Source organism: Melopsittacus undulatus, chromosome Z (genome assembly GCF_012275295.1).
Source record: "Melopsittacus undulatus isolate bMelUnd1 chromosome Z, bMelUnd1.mat.Z, whole genome shotgun sequence".
NCBI classification, from domain to species: Eukaryota; Metazoa; Chordata; class Aves; order Psittaciformes; family Psittaculidae; genus Melopsittacus; species Melopsittacus undulatus.
This window is the reverse complement of record NC_047557.1, coordinates 43166202-43179677: the sequence shown is the minus strand read 5'-3', so window position 1 is coordinate 43179677 and position 13476 is coordinate 43166202. Positions and strand designations below refer to the sequence as shown.

At 39.8% G+C, this 13476-nt stretch overlaps 2 protein-coding genes across 4 annotated transcripts in view; both read left to right on the top strand.

Moving 5' to 3' along the window:
* Window positions 1-2192, top strand: part of TUT7 (terminal uridylyl transferase 7) — a 33811-nt gene extending 31619 nt beyond the window's left edge. For all 3 annotated transcript variants that reach the window (XM_005154927.3, XM_031054126.2, XM_031054127.2), the window contains 2 exons: window positions 79-142; window positions 1173-2192. In XM_005154927.3, coding sequence (XP_005154984.2) covers window positions 79-142; window positions 1173-1240 — 132 coding nt within the window. In that variant the 3' untranslated portion in view covers window positions 1241-2192. The remainder of the gene's footprint in view (window positions 1-78; window positions 143-1172) is intronic.
* A 2051-nt stretch (window positions 2193-4243) lies between these two features.
* Window positions 4244-13114, top strand: ISCA1 (iron-sulfur cluster assembly 1). The gene is made up of 4 exons (XM_005154929.2): window positions 4244-4411; window positions 5887-5940; window positions 7716-7821; window positions 10622-13114. Exons 1-4 carry the CDS (start codon window positions 4331-4333, stop codon window positions 10768-10770), a joined length of 390 nt encoding a protein of 129 aa, XP_005154986.1. The 5' UTR covers window positions 4244-4330; the 3' UTR covers window positions 10771-13114.
* The last annotated feature ends 362 nt before the right edge of the window (window positions 13115-13476 follow it).

Genomic DNA, 13476 nt, shown 5'->3' with positions numbered 1-13476 from the left:
TTCAAGGAGAACATTTTTTTCTTAGCTGTGGAATGACATAATTTTCTTGGTTCATCAATGTGTATCTGTTGTTTACAGGGAGCACTTATACATGAAGAAAAAAAGAAACAAAAAGGAAAAGTATTTTTGAGTCCCCAGTCAGGTTTGTATATCTTCATTTCAATTCAGAAATTCTGTGTAAAAGCATTTATCTTTAACTTGCTTTCTTCATCAGTCCTTCTGGGAACTCTGCCCAAATGGCCAAACACAGCAGCAGTCTGCACAAGTTTGCTAAGTAATTCTGTGAAGGCTCTTTTGGTCTTTTTTTTTAAACTGGAAAAGTGAGCAATTTTTCAGTTTTGTTTTGGAAGGAAAACTTAGGCATGTCAGTTCTGTGCATTTGTTCTTTTTCAACTCTCATGGATCTGTTTTGCAGAAGGGTATGGTGGGGTTTTATCAGTCTCTCACCTCTCTACTGTTCTGACATACATGGAGTTCTGTGTTTCTCCAGGACATGTGGAGCACTTTCATTTAAGGCTTCTTCAGAGTAATTGGCTAGAATTCTATATGATCAACAAACTTGAGATATTATCAAAACACATCTTTGGTCTGAGCTGAAAAAATGCAGGGAAGTTAAAATTGCACTTACAAGTAGCATTCAGATGATAGTATAAATGCCTTTATGTACTCTCTCTGGAGATATTTTATGTTAGATGCATGGTTACAAATGCAGCTTCTTTACAGTAATTTCACAAACTTACTGAAAGGTATAATGAAGATTTTAAAAGTTTTTTTAATAAAATATATATCTTCTGAGACATCTGAAGTGGGGAACCCAAGTAGTCTTTACAAACTATGGAAAAATAAGCTGCAATTAATTATCTCAAATTCTCAGTTTTGTTGGAAGACAAAGTATTTTCTGTTTTCAGTGAAAGGCTTTTCAAATCCAAGTTTGGGAATTTTTAAACACAAAGTGATTGTCATTTGGCTAGGTATTTAGTTGAAGAAATGTTAGTTTTCACTTTTGTATTCTAGTACTTCAGTTTTTCATACTGTCTTCCAGCATGTAATGATATAAATTTGAACCGTGTGTGCTTTCGTTATAGTTTGACTTAACAATATTTTTCTCCTGATTGTTTCAGTTGTTTACATCTTGTCTTTTTCTTCTTTTTTCATTAAACTCCCGATCTTAGGCAGCCTTTCCAACAAATACATGACTCAGGGAAAAGCCTCACAGAAGAGGACCCAACAAGAATCATGAGGGGTATAAAGCACTGTTAAATTGCAATACAGACCCTTTATTCATCTAAAAAATTTTCTTTGTCTAAAGCATCTGGATTCACAGGACAGCAGAATAGACAACCTTCAACTTAATTTTAATGAAATATGGGTGGTTTATTTTAGATTGCTAATACAAGCAATACTGGTCCCTGCTCTGAAACAGATTGTTGGAGTATTTAAATAGAAAGCCATAATTTTTTTTTGTTTCTTTTTTTTTTTTGTAAATCATATAAAAAAGGGCAGGTACTAAAAATGGGCTGTTTTTAAGGTTTTATTGTTGCATCTGATCATATTAAAATGAACATTTGAAAATTATGTGCAAGCCAAATACATTATATTCAAAAATTGATTTTTTGAAGCAGCAAATAATATTTATTAATGTTGATTGTATACTGATTCCTTGTTTAAAAGTGTTTTAAATGTTTGTAGACTGCTACATTTTTGGTTTGTTGTTTGTTGGTTTTTTTTCTCTGTGGAGAACTAAAAAAGTGTTAGTAAACATACATAAAACAATCTCTGGACAAGCATTGCCATTGAGGTTTTTTAGGGGGTTTTTCTGTTCAGTGATTCTACAGGAGTTCATTAGCTGCTGTATACAACAAGAAAAAACAGGAAGCAGGTCAGTCCTGTTTGATGCTGCTAAGAATCTTTTTCAAGCCCTTGAGGATACATATAAAAATGCTTTAAAGAATAGAGATATTATATTTGGCAACTGGGGAAAACACATGTCCATTTTCATAAAATGTGAAGAAGATCCTTATACTAGCCACAAAATTAAGAGTATGAACTTGAGCTTTACTTCAAGTGCTTCCACAGCTGGCAACGTACTGTCTTTCCTTGTTCAGGAAAGAATTAGTTACATTGTGAAACTGAAACCACTGTTATTTATGACTTTGAAATAAATTAAAAAAAAAAAATAATAATTAAAACCAGACTTAAGTTTCTGTATTTCTTCTTAGGCTATATTTTTTAGTATTCCTGACTTAAATGTAGAATTAATGACATGTTACTAGAATTATGTGGGCTTAGAAATGTCATGTTTCTTTTCTTTCCATATTCATCTGTTTCTGTAAAGTTGAAAGCTAGAATTGACCTAAAGTGGTCTTAGGGAGCTGGGACTCTAATGCCACTTTTGGTTTTAATGCATCTGTAGCCAGCTCTATGTAAATTTTTAGATATGCAGCTTTCTCAAATAAAATGTTTTGTATACTTTCCTCGACATATTTTCAAGCAAAATATTAGCTAACAAGAAACCACAGAAAATACTTCCAACTGTCATCTTTAGCATATATCATATGAACTAAGGTCAGTTTTCCCTCAAAAATAAGGTAATTCTTGTAGATTTTAATTCATAACCCCCCAAACAAAAAAAGAAAAAAAACACAAAGAAAACCACAAAACAGACAAACAAAAAAACCAACCAACCACCAAAAAATAACCAGAGCAGACTGACATGATTATGTATGTCTTATTCAGCCCTCTATTCAGACTCACTTTCAGTTTCCCTGATGGGAATGAAGTATGTACGCCTCTAAGGGACTATGTCATAATCTCAAGAACAGAAGTTATTTTAAGGGGAGACAGGAACAAACAGGTTTATGCATACTCGCCCTTTCCATTTGTGATACTTTGTCATTTAGCAACGAAATGTCTAAACTTGCATCAGACTTGCTGTCTTTATCTGTGAGGGAGAAATACTGTGCCTCATTAAACAGTAGTGGCATAATTATGTATGTAAAAAAGAAAAACAGCTGCATGTTTACTACCAAGCTCTTCAAAACAGCTAACCCCAGAATGAGGTACCCAAAGCATGTGTCATGATGCTAAGGGGACTTGAGCACCTCCCATATGAAGACAGGCTCAGAAAGTTGGGGCTGTTCAGCCTGGAGAAGGCTGCGTGGAGACCTTATAGCAGCCTTCCAGTATCTGAAGGGGCCTACAGGGATGTTGGGGAGGGACTCTTCATCAGAGGCTGTAGCACCAGGACAAAGGGTAACAGGTTAAAACTTAAGGAGATGAAGTTCAGTTTAGATACAAGGAGTAAGTTCTTTACTGTGAAGGTGGTGAGGTACTGGCACAGGTTGCCCAGAGAAGCTGTGGCTGCCCCATCCCTGACAGCATTCAAGGCCAGGTTGGAGAGGGCTTTGAGCAACATGCTCTGGTAGGAGCCATGCCTGCCCAGAGGGGTTGGAACCAGATGATCTTAAGGTCCTTTCTGACCCTAACCATTATGTGATTCTATGATGCAGACTTGTTGCTTGTGCTTGGACTTCGTAAATACAAGTTTAAAGCATTGTTGCCAAGTGGAGGTAATGAACAGCGGCTGTTTGCTTTCCCTCTGGCTCAGCCGCCAATTCAGTTCAAAGTGATGGGATTTACCTTGCCGGATTTCTCTGCGGGTGCCCGCAGGCCGCCCCAAAGTCCCCTACTTCCCTCCCTCTCCTTTCCCCCCAGTCGGGCTGCGGGAGTAGCTAGGGGCAGCTGTACGGCTCCGAGCCGTGGTCCCGCGGCAGCAGGAGGGCGTCGAGTGGAGCAGCCGGACCGAGCAACCCCCACCCAGCCCCTCATGGTGCGCCCTTCGTAACGGGTCCCCCGTCACTGACCCCGGCCGGTTTGCCCGCGCCGCATCATGCCGCATATGGGTTTTGGCCGTGCAAAACCACTGCTGTATTGCCGTGTTTGTGCGCGTGACTACCGCTGAACACTAGTGTTCCCAGCCTGTGCCTCTGGAGGACGGAGACTCCGTGTTCCCCCGCACAGCTGCCTCCTTGCCGTCAGCGGCGGTGCCGACGAATGGGGCTAAGAGGAAGACCCCTCCGTCACCGCTGCCCTGGCCGACGCTTCGTTTATCTGTGCCAAACAGGCGGCCAGGCCCTACCCCCCGTCGCAGGCTGTGGCGCAGCCTCAGCCCAGTCTGGCGCGGTGCGACGGGGTGGAATTGCCGCGGCTGCCGATCACAGCCAGCTGTCCAATCGGCGCGGGCGCCGGAAACACGCTGTGCGCCGTGGCGTCACAGTGTGACGTCGGTGGTGCCCATGGCAGAGGGCAGCGGACGGGGCGGAGGAGGGTGATGGCCTCGTCTGTGGTGAGGGCTACGGTGCGCGCCGTCAGCAAGCGGAAGATCCAGGCTACGCGCGCCGCTCTCACCCTGGTCAGTGCCGCGCCGCTGCGGGAGGGCTCCCCGCGGCCCTTGCGCCCGAGCTGCCTCACGGCTGCAGGAGCTGCGCCACGGACAGGGCCGGGCCGCGCCGCCGCCCTCCTGCTCCGCCGGCCTGCCGCCCATCCTGCGGCTGGTGGCGCGCGGCCAGCCCTGGCTGCCGCTGACAGCGGGGCGGGACGAGCACGGGACTCGGGCAGGGCAACGTCGCAGTCTTGGGCCAGCGCGGTTGTCCCGTGCTGTGTCGGCTCTGCAATGGGCTCGGCAGGAGAGGGCTGCCGGGAGGCGGAGGGGTCTCTGACAGCCGCATCCCACTTCGTGAGTTGCTGCTGGGGAACCGCTACCCCTGGCTGATGCCGCCTGCAGCAGGCTCCGAGCCCCTGCTTCTGTGCAGGCAGCCTTGCAGAGGGCAGGGCCGCGGAGGGCAGGCAGCAGGAACAGCGGTGTGAGGCCCCTTTTGCAGTCACTCGAAGAGTTGTATTTCTTCTGTAAAATTAAGTAAACGTTAAGCATTACCTAGCGCCGCTGACGAGTTGTTCCCAGTGAGGCTTTCTGTCTTTTGTCAGTTGAGGAAATGCGTTTGCTACTAGAGGCGGTGTTTCGGAAGCTGTACTTTTGAGAGGCATTACTGCAGAGGAAAATACAGTCAGTTCCCTGCAGGAACAGGGGCAAAGTGCATATAGTTCAGTCGTTTGTCAGAACAGGTGATTTCCTGTTATGTAGTGAGTTTCCTTTGTTCTACAAATGAAGATTAATAACGGTATTTAGAAAAGGTTTTCTGCTGTAAGGCTGCTTGTAGTTTGCTTTGTCCGTTGCTAAGGGCTTTCCTTTTCTTAGTGTCTTAGAAATCTAAAAGCATGTAATGAATAGAATTTCTGGGTATTTACTGTGTTCTTGCATTTATGCAACAAATAGTTGTGTGTGAGCAGTAAATTTACCCTCTGTAAAATCCCAGTTCCCCTCTAAGTTAGTGGGAAGAGAGAAGTAGACCATAAGCACTTACGTGCCTAATCGATTTTTGTCTGTGATGTGTGTGTGAAGAACTACTTAATTGCATTGTGGTAGTGATTTCGTGGGGGGAAAAAACCCAACCAAACACTCTAAAAGGATGGCAGTTCTTGAGTTGCCTGTTTGCTGTCAGTGTGGATATGGAGGGGAGTGAGAGATACAGTTTTCTGTATGGGTAAGATTCAGCAATCATCTGTTTCGCAGCAGAATGTGTATCTTCAGATAAGAGTCCAGTTTTGAGCAGAACTCGGGCAAGTCAATACTGACAGGTGGCTGATGCTGAAGGTGGGCTTTGCACATAGGAAAGAAATGTAAACTAAGAAAAATTAAGTACACTTAAGGGTTGGAATAGGAATTTTTATAGTGCAGCTAAGTATGTTGCACACTTAATATGTGCAAGCACGCACTGCAAATAAACAAAAAAACCCTTTCAAATTAATGTCTATGTTTTTGTTTTTCAGACCCCATCAGCTGTTCAGAAGATAAAACAGCTTCTGAAAGATAAACCTGAACATGTAAGTGTAAACGGTGCAAACCTGTAGATGGTGCTAACGTATCAGCACAACTCATGAAACATTTGTAGCTAACTTAGAAGTTTGAAAAAAACACCATTGTGTTTATTAGAGATAGTGGCTTTTTCTTTTTTTTTCTTTTTTTTGTGAAGGGGAATATGTGGGCTTGTTTGACAGAAAATAACTGATGATAATGACATTTTACTTTACAAATACTTTTGAGATGGAAGAAGTTGAAAAAATTTAAGTTTACAATATTTTTGAAATACATTTTAATTAAGCCTTTTCTTGTGGCATAGTGGTGAGTTCTGGTATGGAAAGAGATCTTCAGCTGTTGATAGTAAGATGTTAATTAAATTCTTGTAGAAGTTCTCATGTTGAAGTATAATAGACTCATACCCATTGGAAAAATCTAATTCTTGGGAAAATTACGAGAAAGGAAACTTTTTGTTTTAGTAATCAGCATTTCTCTAAGTAACTGAGCTTGCCATCTTTTCCTTTTGGGGAAAACCTCAAAGAGTCTTGCTTTCTAACCATTATAAAAACAAGCATTAGATTTTCTTCATTACAGTAAGTATTATTTCAAGGAGAGTATTTCTCTTATAAGTTTCCATTGTTTATTCTGCCTCCTACACATCTGCAACTGAGTGGATTCTGTTAATATTTCAAACCACCTTCAAGAAGCCTTAAGCCTACAGCTTAGATAGTCAGTCATCCCCTTCCTATAAGTGTTGTTTACATTTTCCAGCCCATTATTTGTAGCAGTTCTTGTAGAGAAAAGTATTTAGTCTGAAAAGATAAAACATGTTTGTCTGAGATACCATGTGATGACATGTGCTATGTTTCGATATATTTTTATCACAGAATTGATAATGGAGATAGGCAGTATAATTTTCCTCTTCAGTTATGAGGCACTGGTGTTTAGATACTTCTGAAAGATTGTTGTGCACAAGTAGTTCTGTTTCTTTAAAATATTTTCTCATACAGTGTGCTTTTTGTCAGAATTATTGGATACTGTGAATGTTACAAATATTGACTTGGTTGGCTTATAAGGTTGATTAAAACAACAAGCAAATAAACATAATCGATTTAAGGGGGCATTGCTGTTTAAGTGAGACGCAGTAGAGCTAATGAAGAAATCAAAGTACGTTTTTCACAACTTGTGTTTGAAGTAATTTTTCTGATGGTGTTATTACAAGAATTCTGTGTAAATTCAGTAGCTGCCCTTGTCTTGGCCTCATATTGCTGTCAGTACAGAATTGGCATCTAAGTAAACTTTAATTTCAAGTCACAGAATACCCATCTTTAAAATGTGAGTGTCTTTAGAGTTCTAACAGTTTATTACTTCAGAAGTTTAACATAGTTTATGGCTTGAGCCACAGTAACAAACATCTGATGTTTGCTTTCACCTTGGAGTCGACTTTGTAAAAGGAAAAAAAAAGTTACCTCTTAATCTGAAAGTTATTCACTTCTTCTTTGAGGCAGTGGAGGATAATCATAGAATGGTTGGATTTGGAAAGGACCTTAAAGATCATCTAGTTCCAACCCCCTGCCATGGGCAAGGCGCATTCCACTAGATCAGGTTGCTCCAGGCCCCATCCAGCCTGGCCTTGACACTGCCAGGGATGGGATGTTCACAACTTCATAATAAATGTGACATAAACAACAGAATAAATGTCATTATTTTGTTGTTCTGCATACTTTTTGTCTTTGTGTTCGAAAGTAAGTTTAAAAAAAACACTCATGAATGTTCTGTTGTTCGGTTGTGGTGTTTTTAGGTGGGTGTGAAAGTAGGTGTTCGTACAAGAGGATGCAATGGGCTTTCCTACACATTAGAATATACGAAATCAAAAGGAGATTCTGATGAAGAGGTAGTTCAAGATGGTAAGTTTCTGAACAAACGTCTGTGGTGGTGGTGAACAATAACCTATTGCAGGTTTGCCAAGGTACAGGCTAGAATTTAATTGAAGTAACGAGTTACAGTAAGAGGTCCCTCTGTATGGGAATTGCTGTCACCTTAGTTTCTGGTTTGAAGTAACCAGTTAGTTAAAATAAGCAGCTTTGCAGTATCTGCATCAGAAGCTACTCCACCTGAATGGATTAGTCCATCGTTCATGTCTTCAGAGGTGGCTAATAGCAGATATTTAGAGAATAATACAGAACAATGCATATATAATGAAATATTTTATCAGCATACCTAAACCAAGGCTTGGCAAAGTAAAGATTTTATTTGCAAGGGATTTTCCCAACACCTTCTCTAACTAGTCTTATTCTTTACTAATTTGGTTTTAATTTCTTTGTGCTCTTAACCTTTGCATTGCTTTGTAACAATGGGTTCTACAATTTTTATTGAAGAATACTTTAAAAATTGTTTTCCTACCCTGATATTTATGCTTTCTGCCTCATAATTGCAGTAAGCATCACATGATAGGTCTGTTGCTAAAGCTCCTGTTGTGGTTTAACCCCAGCCAGCAGTGAAGCCCCTCACAGCTGCTCACTCACTCTCCCACCAAACTTTTTCAGAATGGAAAAGGTGAGAAAACTCATAATTTGATATAAAGACAGTTTAACAGGTAAAGCAAAAGCCACACACACAAGTGAAGCAAAACAAGGGATTAATTCACCACTTTCCATCAGCAGGCATGTTTTTAAGCATCTCCAGGGCAGCAGGGCTCCATCTCGCATGATGGTGACTTGGGAAAACAAACACAATCACTCCAAATGTCCTGTCTTCATTCTGCTTCCCACAGCTTTTATTGCTGAGCATGATGTCATATGGTGTGGGATATCCCTTGGTTCAGTTGGGATCAGCTGTTCTGGCTGTGTCCCCTCCCAGCTGCTTGTGCACCCCCCAGCCTGGTGGGGTGGGGTGAAAAGCAGAAAAGGCCATGACGCTGTGTTAAGCATCTGCTCAGCAGTAACTGAAACATCCCTGAATTGTCATACTTTTTCCAGCACAGATCCAAAACTTAGCCCCATACTAGCTGTTCTGGAGAAAATTAACTTTGCCCCAGTCAAAACCAGCACAGTGTTGTATGTTTTTTCAATTTTCATTAAAGTTTATGTCAGTGATCTTTTTGTCAAATACAGATTGATAATAGTGTTTGCTTGGGTTTCTGTTAGTTTTCTAAAGGTTCATAGAATTCCTTTTGTGGAGGTGTTTTTTGGTTCTTTTAGGCATTACTGAACTACATTATGTTCAGAAATGTTATTTTTAATTTGGTGGCAAAGTAAAAGATTTAAGAATAAGAGGCTATCACTGTTGTTTTCTTGCAGAAGCTATGCTGCTCTTCAGAGCCCACCTTCCAGCTGTCTCTAGAAAACCTGTGACCAGCACATAGATTTTATTCTCTTAAACAGAGATTTTGTTAGAACTTCAGCAAATTGTTAAAATTGAAGCAGAATATGAGGATGAGAATGTGAGCTAGGCACTGCCACCTGATTCTGCAGGTGCCTCTTGATTTCAGATTCAGCTGGCTTCTGGAGTTAACCTGTCCTGCTTGATTCGAAGCTGCTCTAGCATTACAGGCCTGAAAACACATTTTTCAGTAAGCATTTCCTGGTTTGGATCTTAAGGAAACTGGAAATCAGTTTCTCTCAGTCAGGTCAGAGACCTTAAGTTCCAAAACCAGTGGTTCATGTATGCTTGTGTCATTTCTGTTTTGCTTCACTTGCTTCTAGACAGACTTCCAGTAAAGGCTCTTTTATACAGGTTTCTGCTCAGTGATGGCTTTGAATCCCAGCACAAGTTTGCCTGCTTTTAGGTAGTGACAGCTTCAGGAATCAGGTCCATAAACTCTTCGATTAGGTTTAGCCTTCAGTGTCAGTTACTGTCCAAACTGATCCAAAAAAGTGTAGATTCAACTTGGTTGCCCAGACTTGAGTTGTGTTAGTAATATGTTTTGTCTCAGCGTCTGCTATGATGAAACTGCTTTCCAGCAATCTCTCCTATACCTAAATGAGGTCTTGTTGCTGTGTACTGGTACAATTCTACGTGTTTATTTTTATTATTTCTTAGTCTGTGGATAGCTGAAGCAGTCCACTTGCACCTTTGTGTCATATTTGCAGCTTTAAAGTTCAGTAACTTTATTCCAGAGAGATACAGACTTTGTATACTTTAGGAAAGAAAGCTTTTTCTGCTTACCAAGATGAACTGCTAGTTTTTAATCTTAAAGGTTGTGGTATATTTGAATATTCATACATTTGCCTCATTATAAAATTCAGTATTGCTAATAGTTAATGTAGAGGTAATATTTCTGGCAGAGCAGAAAATAATTTTGAGAGTGAAACATTTAGGTTTTCAAGATATTTGGGCATCTTAGGTGCACAGACTTTAAGAATGGTAGGAAATGGGTTGCTGGCTGTAATGTATGGGAATTAAGTATTGAAGCTGAGATCCATTCCCAAGTTCTGCAGCTTCTTTCTCTAGGTGTCACGTTTTTAAATCTCCCCTCAAAAAATGCATATGTAAGTGCACATAAATAATAGTTCTAAACTGTTGCTGGACTTGTATGGTACAGTAAAAACAGTGATGAAAGTGTCCCATGTTAGGCTAGGGAAACTAACTTATGCTCCTAGCCTTCATATTTAGCTTCCATTTTTTTATCACTGGTTTAAAGAGAGTTCCAAAGTGAGTGATGAATTTGCTATATGTAAATATTTTATTTTCTTTGATGTCCTCCAGGAGTTAGAGTGTTTATTGAGAAGAAGGCACAGCTGACACTTCTAGGAACTGAAATGGACTATGTAGAAGACAAACTATCCAGTGAATTTGTCTTCAATAATCCAAACATCAAAGGAACATGTGGCTGTGGAGAAAGCTTTAACATCTGAAATCTCAGGACTACTTTGACTTTGAACACCCCAAAACACTGCTATGGCTTTCAGAAGCAAATGCATTTTCTTCAGGTTTGTAGGCTGCGTGAAGTGTGGATACCATTAAGAAAAATAAACTCTTTTGAAAAAGTAAATTGTTTGTTAGATTCCACCACTGATGTAGTTATACTTTAATTTGTGATGTTGGGATTCAAAAGGTAAGAACCGTAAGTGCTGTAGTAACACCTCTGTACTTTCACGTGGCAAGGAAATAAAATCTGTCTGTACTTTTCCTTTTTTATTTTCTTTGTCCACTCTATTCAGACTTCCCCATCCAAAACCTGCTTGTAAGAGTATATTACCTATGTGTTCTGCTTTGATGTGGGGAGGAAAAAAAACCACCACCAAAATAAAAACTCCAATCATTTATACAAGCTTGTTAATAAAAAATTATATACACAGATCTCAGCTTCAGAGTTCACTATGATTATGTGTATGCTTGCTTTGGTTTTGTAGTTTTTTGATGCTTTAATCTTTTTACATGTGGGTTTTCTGGTGGTTTATTTTCCTATAAATCTGGGGAGGTCCAAGAAAATGTTCATGTGTTAGTATAGTGGTAGGTTACCATAGCCCTGCTTGTAGAAATACTTCAAAATGGACTAACCCAGTTTTGTTTCTTCTCTTGTTGAAGGCACAGTCTCTGCTGTACTTAGAAAGTAATTTTGCAGAACGTGAAATACATTTGGGCAGTGGAGTACTAAAGCAGGTACACATGGGCATGGTTTCTCATGTTTCTATCATTTGCCTTTCTTGACTTAAATTGAAAAGTTGGTATAACTGCCTGCAGATTTATTTTTTTTGAGAGGACTCTTACACTTCTCATTACTTTTTTTGTAGTTATGTCTGCTACTGATTTTGTTACAGTTCAAACTCTTTTGCAGCTGTGTAGGTACAAGATTTTTTCTCTAAAGCTTATCATAGCTTCTGTTTAACTCTCTTAACGTTAACTTGGTGACAGGGGAAAAGGCATTTATAATTTAAAAAAACCTAGTATTTTGTAATTGTTAAATGAATCTAAACAGTAATTAAAATACTATGTTTATAAGAGGCCATTTTTTCTTTGGAATTCAGACTTTCTCCTAATCAGAATTTGTTTTTTACACCAGTGTTCTACAAGCTTACAAAGTCTTCAGTGCTTATGCACTGACACTAAGGCAGAAGTATAAATGTCTCTCTAGGCCTTCCCGAAAGCTGATTCCATAGAAGTACTCTTCCATCCTTTTATTTCCATATTTCTCTGGTTGTCTGAAGATGACATTGTGCAGCTAAACTGCTTGCTTGTGCTAAAGAGAAGATGTCTTCCTGGGCAGCTGATGGGAACAGCTGGTGACAAGGGTGCAAATCAAAAGTAGTTGACAACAAGGACTGGGATCTTGCAGTCAAAGACAGGGTGGTGGTTGAGGTGAGAGTGGAGGAAGAGCATTAGGGCTGCATGTGGAGAATCCAGAGTTGATTGCACAATTGTACCCACATACCTTGCAATCACATTGGAATAGTAATGTGCTGAAGACTCGGGATTACAGCCACATTTTTGTTTTTCCTTCTACATCTGCAAAAAGGTATAGAAGGAAGAATAAAACAGATCAAGAATTATTTTTTCATTTTTATGTAGTGCACAGGAACAGAAGGTCAGAATTCCCACAATTACAGTTAAATATTAATACTTGAATTTTGGTTATATGCTATGTCACCTTTTGATGTAAAAATGCTATTTCCTTCAACTGCTGTACACGGTTACTTTATATAGCAATTCAGGAATTACTGGTAATACACTGTCTACGTGCATTTTTAGTGCCACAAGTCTTTGTCTTGCCAAACAAAAAAAAAATGCAGTTAATGTGGTACAGCTGCATTAATATGTCTAAAACTCCAAGCAAAGGGCATTTCTTCAGATAGTGTTCCTCTGCCTCTTGCTAGGGGATAAATCTTGAAATGTGGTAGCGCTGGTAGGGCTTGCTATAAGTGCTACTACTTAAATCATTTAACTTGCTTTGGTGTGTTTTGGAGTATCGGGGATTGGCTTGGGGATTTTTTTAAGACCTGTGGCATGTATAGCAATCTTTTCACGTTTTGTGTATATGCCTTGACTGAAAGTTTGCACTTTCATACTCCAGTGAAATAATCCTCTAAATTGTCACTTTACTAAGACACCTAACGCACAATGTGTTCAACTTCTGTTAAAGTTCTATTTACAGTTGCATAGGAACATGGTTTTGATGATTGGTCTGTTATAATTTTGTGCAATACTGTATGTAGAGTTCTCAGTTGTAATAATAAATATTGCCTGCTGGTAACCATGAAATATTCCTATCTTGAATGATTCTATTTACAGTAACAAGCACTGGAAGGAGAGAGTAGGTTTGTATGCTGGGGTTACAAACCTGACTTCATATTCCTCAGGAATGTCAAGCATTTCAAAATATTAACAGCTTTGGAATAGCATAGAAACATGGCAAAAACCCCAGCTGTGCACAGAAAGGTATTTATACTTACCAGAAGGGTGGACTGCTAATGGTTAAGCTTCTATTAAATTCTGTGACACACTCGGTAGAAATCCTGACAGGCAAGATGCTTACTATGAAGTTCTCTACTTGTCAGTAAGTCATTATGGTATGTTTTAAAGCAGGAGGATGATTTTGGTCCACGTAACTGTTGACACAAAAG

Bases quoted from the DNA above. Each gene is read 5' to 3' on its own strand.
- ISCA1 (XM_005154929.2), top strand. From the start codon at position 4,331: ATGGCCTCGTCTGTGGTGAGGGCTACGGTGCGCGCCGTCAGCAAGCGG. The intron at 4,412-5,886 runs GTCAGTGCCGCG...TTTGTTTTTCAG, and splicing joins CGCGCGCCGCTCTCACCCTG to ACCCCATCAGCTGTTCAGAA. The intron at 7,822-10,621 runs GTAAGTTTCTGA...GATGTCCTCCAG, and splicing joins TGAAGAGGTAGTTCAAGATG to GAGTTAGAGTGTTTATTGAG.